This window comes from Manduca sexta, chromosome 19 (genome assembly GCF_014839805.1).
Source record: "Manduca sexta isolate Smith_Timp_Sample1 chromosome 19, JHU_Msex_v1.0, whole genome shotgun sequence".
In the NCBI taxonomy this organism is placed as follows: domain Eukaryota; kingdom Metazoa; phylum Arthropoda; class Insecta; order Lepidoptera; family Sphingidae; genus Manduca; species Manduca sexta.
Genome location: NC_051133.1, coordinates 14,207,099 through 14,216,982, shown reverse-complemented (window position 1 = coordinate 14,216,982; position 9,884 = coordinate 14,207,099). Strand labels below are relative to the sequence as shown.

At 32.1% G+C, this 9,884-nt stretch overlaps 1 protein-coding gene across 1 annotated transcript; it reads right to left on the bottom strand.

The window, feature by feature from the left end:
* Positions 1-556: 556 nt before the first annotated feature.
* Positions 557-9,662, bottom strand: LOC115442042. Its single transcript, XM_037440372.1, has 5 exons — positions 9,554-9,662; positions 8,528-8,636; positions 7,226-7,311; positions 6,274-6,397; positions 557-5,621 (listed from the first exon to the last, which is right to left on the bottom strand). Exons 1-5 carry the CDS (start codon positions 9,626-9,628, stop codon positions 5,473-5,475), a joined length of 543 nt encoding a protein of 180 aa, XP_037296269.1. The 5' UTR covers positions 9,629-9,662; the 3' UTR covers positions 557-5,472.
* Positions 9,663-9,884: the final 222 nt, after the last annotated feature.

The following is a 9,884-nucleotide window of genomic DNA, read 5'->3' as shown; positions in this document are numbered from 1 at the left end:
AAGTGTATCGAGTGTTCGACATCGACATACAATATCGATAATCGATATGCCAGCCATGTTGTTTGACAGTAGAGGCAAACATTAGGTACCCAATCGCGACTGCTGGTGTGAATATGGCAGCATCATTCACGAAACGTGGCACATAATTACTATATGTAAAAAAAAAGTTATAGAATTAATTTAATAAAATTATAAATAAAAGTTTCTTTGTATTATTTCATAACCTTATCATTGGAACATCATTAGAGAGAAGTGTAGATAAATATACATTGGAGCAGTGGTGTAGTGTTTCGACGTTCAAGGCATAAATAAAGCAAAGGAGGTTAAGTTATGTATAGAAAGACTAGCAAATCAGTAGACCGACCCAAGTAAAGTTGACTAGAAGTACCAAGGCATCAGTGGCGCTTAATAAAGTTTAAAATTAATAGGGCACCAGTAAAGTAGAGATTACGAAGTGTACAGTGTACAAATAACGAGGTGTGTCCCTTTGATATTTTCAGAATTGTATTTTTATAATGAACCAGGGTTTCCTTTGGCTTGAAAATAAGAGCTCGCATAAATGTAATAGTTCTTTATTAACTCTATACAGACACGGCGGCTACATCGACCAGCGAATGTCCGCGACACAGCATAACACCGTACATTTAACCCTACGCACATGTAATACGGTACAATTGGCCTACTCTTTGGTTGGTATATTACGGTCAGAATAAAAGGAATTATATGATTAAATAAACTAAATGTGGTAGCGATTATGTCGTTTTAAATTCAATAAGCTTTAAATCGTTAAAATAGTCTTCGATAAAATTATATTTTTATGCTGACCGTGACATTGGTAAATGAATGGCACGAATCATAAACGTAAAAATGATTGCACTTATTACATAAATATCGAATTAAGAGTAAAACTATTTGAAACTATACACATTTACATATATTTATAGCATATAACTTAATCTTTATTTCAATTTTCATATTTCTATCAAGTGTTTGTAACCTCCAACGTAAAATAGAGATAAAAATACGCGACACCGAAAATCGATAAAAAATATTTTCAATATGCTCTAACTAAACCTAAGACACTACAAAATATTTTAAAATAAATTAAAATATTTTGGAAGGAATGACACAGCTTGCAGTTGTTTTCACGCTTGACTATTGCTTTATATTTTATCGATATCGATATTTAAATCATTTATCAATCTAAATTATCGACCTGTCATTATTTATCGATATCGATATATTTATCCTTTATAGAAATATATCGTGTGGCACGTTACAATCTTGGTACATTTCCTACAAATTGAAATCTTACACTAAGCGAGTATTTGCTAGGGATTAGAATAATATAAAACAATAAACAAATTAACAAGGGTAAACACTGTTTGTCTAGCGAAAATAATTTATTTTACAATAACTTAAATATATTTTCGATTTAATACGATTAGCGATAACAATTAAACATATTAAAAATACATTACAAAACAATAAAATGTCCTGAAAATCAATAATTATTTATTAGACAAATACTAATGTCATGTTGGCAAATTTTTTACAGACTTATAAAAACTGAATATCAAAAACATATTTTTTATAACATTATAAAGTCCTCTTAATTAGTTCCAACACAATCAAATTTACAAATATAAGAACAATAATATTCGTTAGACACACGAAACTTTAACAAACGAACAATAAATATTCTAAAGTAATAAGGTTCTAAGCTCGATGAATTAAAGACCACCGAAAATACAGTCGGGATATAACATGTCATTAATATAATAGAATAAGGACTTTAGCGAGATATAAACAGGCTATTATTTCCATTGACAACAATAATTTGAAATAGATTGGTAACCATACAAAATTAATTCTCGCCAAAATATCGACTTTGAAATTATCGATACGAGAAAAAATATCCTATATACTGTCAGATGGATTTCATTTGCTATTCGTAACGATTTTCACTTACAACATATTCATAAAAATATATTCACACAACACAATGTATTAAGGCTGTAAAAAAAATTATAAAGTACTAAGACTCAAGAATTTTTACAGTAACGTACAACGAAATAGAATGAGTAAGACTGCCACAATGCGATTGTAAATACTTCCAATATCCAACACAAAACGTAAACAAACACAAAATTAAAAACTAGTTAGATGGACACTTCATAATATTAGGGACTAGTGACGGTAACAATGTATAAATATCCAAAACCAAATTCAGCTACTGCATCAATTTCCTGGAAGGCGTACTTTAGCATTAAATAACTTCATTTGTTTTTATAAAAATATATAACCATCTTAGAACTTAAAACAACAAGCTATAAGGAAGCAAACCTTAATTCTCATGAAAACATAAATACAATAAATTTAATTAAATATGAGCCTTAAAATGACGTGTGATATGACGAAGTCTTTAGTAAATCGAATGTTCCAAGTTTAAAATCGAATTCTTGTTGTGTAAGTAAATGTTTTAATATCGTTATAAAATTAAAATCTCCTATGTATGTTTGTAGTACACACAGAAGATTTCCAAATAGGCCGGCATAGTTGAGTCGACTGGCGAGGGATAATTAGTCTCTCATCAGTCACTATCTAGACCCCACTCCACTTACCATCAGGTGCAGTTGGGTCACTTGGCCGTGCCTTCAAAAAAATAAGTATGGCGAAAAACGTTATGTACCACTCAAAACTCTTTTGATATAATTCCTTTACCTCACTTTACCTTAATATCGCTAAAAATCGATAACCATTAATTTTTTTACAAGTTCTTAGAACTATTCGCGTGTAACACTATTAACTATATTATTTTACTAATAAAGCTTATTTAATTGTAACAATATAATACCGTTCTAATCAAATACTATGTTCAGTGTATCTAATCCAAAAATCGATACGAATTGACATTTTTATCGATATCGATAAATTATATTCGCAAGATTATAATCGATTGTATGCTGTATAATTTGTATCATGGTTTCATTTAATTATTGTCGCAATATTATAAGATGAAAAAATCGACAGTAGATAAGAAAATTGGTTAATTTTACTTGATTGAATTAAAACCTCTATACTAATGTTTATTGTCGAAGTTTTAACTAGATTTAATGAGAAAGTTACTTTATTTAATATCGATAAAAATGTCAACTTCGTGCTAAATGTTATATGTTGCATTATTCACTACGGTGAGCATTTTTAGGAATTCGCGTGTTGTTCAAAAACCTCTTAGTCTTACGTTAAAATTACAGATATAGTACCTTATTTGGTAATATAATCATTTCCAAAATAAACAACAAAAAATTAAGTTGTCGATAAAAACTTTTCATAAGGTTATAAAACTCTTAACAACGAAATAAAACATTTAAAACCATAAGCCAAAAAGACAAAATTTGATTATATTTTATTGACGCCAATGAACGTTCAAAACATTCGCATAAAAAATTCGATGCCAACACAATTTTCAGTACAAATTCCAACATCTAAAATTCGGAATAAAACTAATTTTAACAATTATCGAAGAAATCTTTCAAAAAAATAGTTTATTAAGTAATTTGAACTTTTCTGGGCGTACGAAGCCAATAGCGAATGACGATGAAACTATTTAACTCTGTGATAAATATAAATAGTTGTAACTTTGATAAACATGCATGCAAATTCCTAAGATAGAACCACTAACCGTCGTTTTCAATAAACCATCTCAAAAATCTCATCCCAGATCTATCTCAAAAATGGACCAATCAGAGCAAAGATGTATTTCACACGCTTACAAATGAGTTAGTTTGATTGATTTATTCTCGGAATCGGATTAAAGGTTGAGATTGGGATCGTCTGTTGAAAACGACTGTAAGAGATGAATACTTGATACTTAGAAATTTGAGGTATACTCGACGCATTAAGACAAACAAAGCTCGATAACATATCTATGGATTAAAAAAAATCAAAGGCGGTCAATGTAAAACAATTTCTTGAAATAGCTAGCGATAATTCAATACAAATAGGAAGAAGGAAGGCTTTGGCTATTATTATAAGGAAGCGACCGCCATCTGTCCATAGAGCCTACAAACCGATTTAAATAAACAATCTCAATCTTAATCCTTGAGTCGAACCTAAGAACAAACCAATCGATTTAAGTCAATGATAAATTTGTCAAAGAAACTATTCTTATTGGTAAATTTTCGCGATCATTCACAAAAAGCGATTGAGATTGTTTATAAAAATCGGGGTTGTTTTATGAATTGTAATTATCGACTGACAAGAATACAAACACCTATGATAAACGTATATGACTGCTTACATTTGACAGCACACAAACACATCCCTATCCAGATTTTGCACGATATTAAAACCGTTTAAGATATCGACCACAAAATGTATTGTGGTCTGCCTTATAATTTAACGTTTCTAATAAATTGCATTTTAAGACACGATATCTAAAGACTCAGCTTTGTAAGAGGAACTAATATTGAAGTAAATTTAACTACAAAAAATCGATAAATAATCTTTGATTAGTGTCGTTCTAATTTTAACCGATTTCGGCCAACACTACTGTGAACTACCTGTGCAATTTTTTTTCAACCAAAGAAACTAATATCTCTGTAGGAATCATTTAATAGTAATCATTAAACCGAACTACATAAGATTGCAAATCAATCAGACGAAACATTTCTAATTCCCGATTTGATGGAATCGAAACGGCCGATTTTTATTACTCATGGCACAGCCACAATCTAGCATTACCATTGACCTTGAGGTAGTAATATTACTGACATTTTTATCGACTTTACCATTTCTAACATTAACACTGATTTTCACAGATAACTTTATATCCCGAAATTTGTAACGGATAGATTTGAGAAAATCCAAATTGAGGATTGGAAAATTTAAGGTATCGTATAAGCATGAACCAGCGAAGTCATCGCAGGACTTCGAAACAATACTTTATCGTTCATTCGACATATATCAACTTATTCGTATATCGACAGAGACTTTGATTTTCTCGACAACCCACCCTTTTTTACCCAAAAACTACGGAACCCTAGATTGTATAGAGTAAAATTTAGGGATCAATAATTTTAATGAATGGTAAAGTGGTAAACTAGCGAATCATCATCATCTATCGATAAATTTATCGACGTTAGCATACTTATTCCCGACAAAATCTTCACATTAATCGACCCACCATTTATTTTAAAATTGGCGTTGAACCTTATATTTTGGACTCAAAACCATAGTCCCCAAGGTATTAGTCCTTCATCCAACAATTTTACTACCTTTAAAATCGACTTACTTACACGCAATATCCTTCAATGGAAAAAAATTATCGACCATACAATATCGATCTTAATTTTCACAATAACCATCTCCTTTTGACCCTAAAATTTGGAAGGGACCTTACGAACATGCCTTGACATCTGCCACTGCTTCAACTCTTGGATATCAGGAATACGGAACCTGTACAGTGCATTACTTATCACAGTCTTGCACCAGTTGCACGCTGTCTTCGTCCTTCCGGGAGTGAGGTCTTCGGAGAGGCCGCGGATGTTGGAGGAGGGAAAACCGCTCGCTCTGTTGGGTTGACTTTTTACTCAGTGCTGTGCGGAGGTGGCTTTCACCTGAAACCATATATAAGATTGTTGTTATCGGGTTTTATATCCGAATTTATTTATGTTAGTGTTTAAAAAATAGATCAGTTTGTATGATCCTGAAATGTTGCTATAAGAGTTTGAAGTTTGAAATATACTCAGTTTTAATTTAATTTTGATACTATTTTATAATACTTATATATTAGATTACAATTTTTAATTTTAAAATTAATGTAAACTAATTAAATATTCTCAAAATACGCATTTTTTTTCTGAAGTGGCCAACGATTATCTATGTATTTTATTGTAGTATGTGTATGTGTATTTAAAAAAGCGGCGATAGCCTAGTTGGGTGTGGAACGGACTGATCGAGACGAATGTCCGCAGGTTCAAATCCCAAGGGCACACACCTCTGACTTTTCTAAAAAATCATGTGTGTATCCTTTGTGAATTTATCGTTCGCTTTAACGGTGAAGGAAAACATCGTGAGGAAACCTGCACATCTGAGAAGTTCTCTTTAGGAATTTCGAAGGTGTGTGAAGTCTACCAATCCGCACTAGGCCAGCGTGGTGGACTAAGGCCTAATCCCTCTCAGTAGTGTCGGAGGCCCGTGCCCAGCAGTGGGCAAGTGTATAATACAGGGCTGATATTATGTGTATGTGATTTGTGTCAGCACGCGTACCGGGCAGCGACAGCGGGCGCGCGCACAGCGCCAGGTCGTGCGCGCGCGGCGAGGCGGAACGCGACGAGCGCGACGAGCGCGGGCGGGACGCGCCGGCGCGCCGCGGCGACCGCGCCTCCGACACCTGCGCACACACCGGCTCGCTAACGGAGTAGGCACCCATTGTACAACTAACGACACTAACCACGTTATAAGACGTTTATTCACAATGTCTAATTACGTGTATGTACCACCTCTTCATAAATACCAATGGGACTAAAGAGTATTTATACGATTATAATTTTACTCTTCTGTGTTACATGCTGCCACTAGCATAATTAAATATTACACCATGTTTCGTTAACCAATACAGATTTTAAATTTGCTGTCATTGGATGTATTAAAATAACCTCCACGGCATTACAGAAAAGTGGTATATTATTTGACTGTATCATTTAAAAAAATATTCAATTGCTAACATAAAATAACCTAAATACAATAAAACAACCTATACAGCTAATAATAACAATATTACAATATATTTACACTATTTGTGAAACACCGAATCATGTAAATTAAAAAAAAGTAAAACATTTTTAAATAGCCTCTGTAACCGAGTGTTTAGAGTATATATTTGGGTAAATTAAACAGAAACCAAACCCAAAAAAAAAGAAACTACCGATCTAATAATAAAATGAAAAATCTTATAGCATCTAATAGAGACCATGAGCAATAAAATGCGCTCCACTTATTGGTGATTTATACGATCGTACACATGCTAATTATATCACCGGTGATACACAAATAACTATTAAAAATATTTAATAACGGTATGGTAACATACTAATCACACTGTACATCACTGAACATATCATGTATCACCGGTGACTCATGAATTTAAAGCATGCAAACAAACTACATTAGTGACACACGGACACATAGGACAGCACATAAACAGCGTAACGTTAGTAACCTTGTCTTGATTGACCGAGTAAGAGGTAAACACTGGACTGTCGCCGGCGAAGTCGAACGCGCTCGCCGTGCGGTACGACAGTGTGTCTTCGTCCGTTAGCGGCAAGCAAGCAAAAACACGTTATGTCAATGTTGAGGTGTTTTATAAGGGATTTGGTTGTTATGACTTATAAAAAATACATTTTATAACCGATAAAAATGGGGAAAACACTTTTGTGAATTTTTTTGACTTATTTCGCTGTTATTATAGATAAATTATCAATGCAATAAATAATCAAATTAAAATGTTAAATCGATAACAAAACTACAATATTTCGCATTTTACTATTAATTCTTAGTTTAAAATATTTATTACCACGAACAATTTGCTTTACAAGTATTTTGACGATAATAATGTGTACATAAAAAACAAAGTCCCCTTTTCTGTCTGTATGTTATCGATTTTCTCAGAATCTACTAATTTTTATCAAATTTGGTATGGAGATATTTTAAGACCCTGGGAAGGTTATAGGCTACTTTCTATCCCGGGAAAATATATAGCGGGACTTTTATCCCGGAAAACTTCACGCGGACGAAGCCACGAGCAAAAGCTAGTTCAAAATATATCAACTCAAGTGTTTCCCTGTAATTGCGCCACTCTGATTGATGCCTATCGTGACAATCTACATACACGATAATAAATAATTTCGTTATCAAAAATCAGCGCCATTAATCTGTGGTTCGCACGCCGCGACCTAAATTTACGTATGCCTTTATTTACAAATATCAGATAACAACCAAATCCACAGTTCAATGAACTCTGGACTCTTTTCGTATTGAATATCAAAATTTAGAATATTTTTAACTCATGACGTATTATCGTCTTGATAGAATTTATCAATATATTCAATATATATGTTCCAATTTATTAAATGGATTAAACTGTTATAATAATTCAAATTTATTTAAAAAAGAGCCACAAAGAATAATTTTTTATAATTTTCATTAGTATCATTTGAAACAATTAGTTATTCACAGTTTTCAAATGTTCAAAGTACAGTTTCAAATAATATTTTCTTCTTTTTATAAATATATCCATATTTTTTTATACTAGCTTCTGCATAAAAAAATTATATTTTCAATCTGAACCCCTTTCAGTATGAGGAATAATAGACATTACAAAAATCTAAACTGAAATACTTACAATCATTTTTTTTAACTTAACATGTACTGTATTTCAAACACCGAAAAGTAAATTGTTAGCACATCTTAAAGTATGCATATAAAGATCTTTAGCAATTTGATTAATAAATAAATCTATTACCGTGTGGCCAGCAGTTTGTGGGTGGCGGAGACCTGATCATATGCTCATGAACCTCTTTTAAGGTGAGCAGGTCGTCTTCTACGAAATCCAATGCTGTACTTCCAAATTCCTGCAATATAAGACATGATTATATTTAAGCTATAAATATTTTATTTACGAAATGTGAACTCATTTATTCTTTAGTGACTTGCATTAATTAATCAATCATGAACAATCGCTGCTATAATTAAACACTTAATAACATAATAAAACAGATTAATTAAATAGGTAAGTATTTTTCCAATTTCCTTTCTATTATACAATTTATAAGCATAGGAATACAATTAATTGAATATGCAGGCAGGTAATATTTGCATAGTCTATAGCGCCAGGCATGATGTCAGAGAGCTATCTAATGAATATGCAAGAGGCTTAACCACAGCCTGTTTTATTGCATAATCCATATCAATAGTACACACAGGTTTGTGTGTTTATAAAGGGACTTCAGGGCTACACAACTGAGGCTTATATCTTTCACTAACAGAAACATACACTTTTTCTAGTAACAAACTATTTTCAGTGTGAAATAATTTTTTCTCAAACAAGATTTTCATATGGATAAAGCAGGAAACATAAGCTAGTATTATGTAAAACAATGCAATACAAATGGACACATTAAATGTCACTGTAAAACTTTTCATAACATAAGATAGATAACAGTTTTATTTTGTGTTCCAAATATTTAAATCTCTAATAGTAATAAACATTTCACAGTCATAAATTTACTTCTGTATCTTGAGTATTAAGAAACTACTACAATTTTTTAAAAAAAGTACACCAACTTCATCAAATATCAGTCATGGAACTTTGCAATATATTTTGTATAATTTTACTATAACAGCTGTCAATGGTGAGGATTTATTATATATCACAAAAACTTCATCATCAGTACTGCATTCACATTGTTTCTGGACTATTATACTTCTTAGGAACAGTTATGACCCTTACTACCTCTTACCAAGTCAGTAGTATAATAATGTTCCATACCTGTGACATGAGTATTGTATCATCTGATTCACATTCATCATGGTGGCTGTCTATCAAACTCTCTCTGCTTGCCATTACTTGCTGAAATTATAATTTATGCTTATAACAAAGAACTGTAAATCTTGGGGTATAAGAGATCTTACAGTACTATAAATTAAACTGATTGTTAAAGAATGCATTTGCTGAATATTTTAAGACAGTAAAGCATGCTAAAGTTCATTATTATTAAAAGTTTGGGTGTAATTTTTATCATATAGGCAGTGGACTGGATCAGGAGAGCCAATTGTTTTTTTGGACATGCAATGTGTTCATTATCCTGTTGAGAGTTGGC

Excerpts from the sequence above, each read along its gene's own strand:
- LOC115442042 (XM_037440372.1), bottom strand. The coding sequence starts at position 9,628 with ATGGCAAGCAGAGAGAGTTTGATAGACAGCCACCATGATGAATGTGAA. Across the intron at positions 6,398-7,225 it reads ACTCGGTCAATCAAGACAAG|GTGTCGGAGGCGCGGTCGCC; the intron begins GTTACTAACGTT and ends GTGTGTGCGCAG. Across the intron at positions 5,622-6,273 it reads GCGCCCGCTGTCGCTGCCCG|GTGAAAGCCACCTCCGCACA; the intron begins GTACGCGTGCTG and ends ATATGGTTTCAG.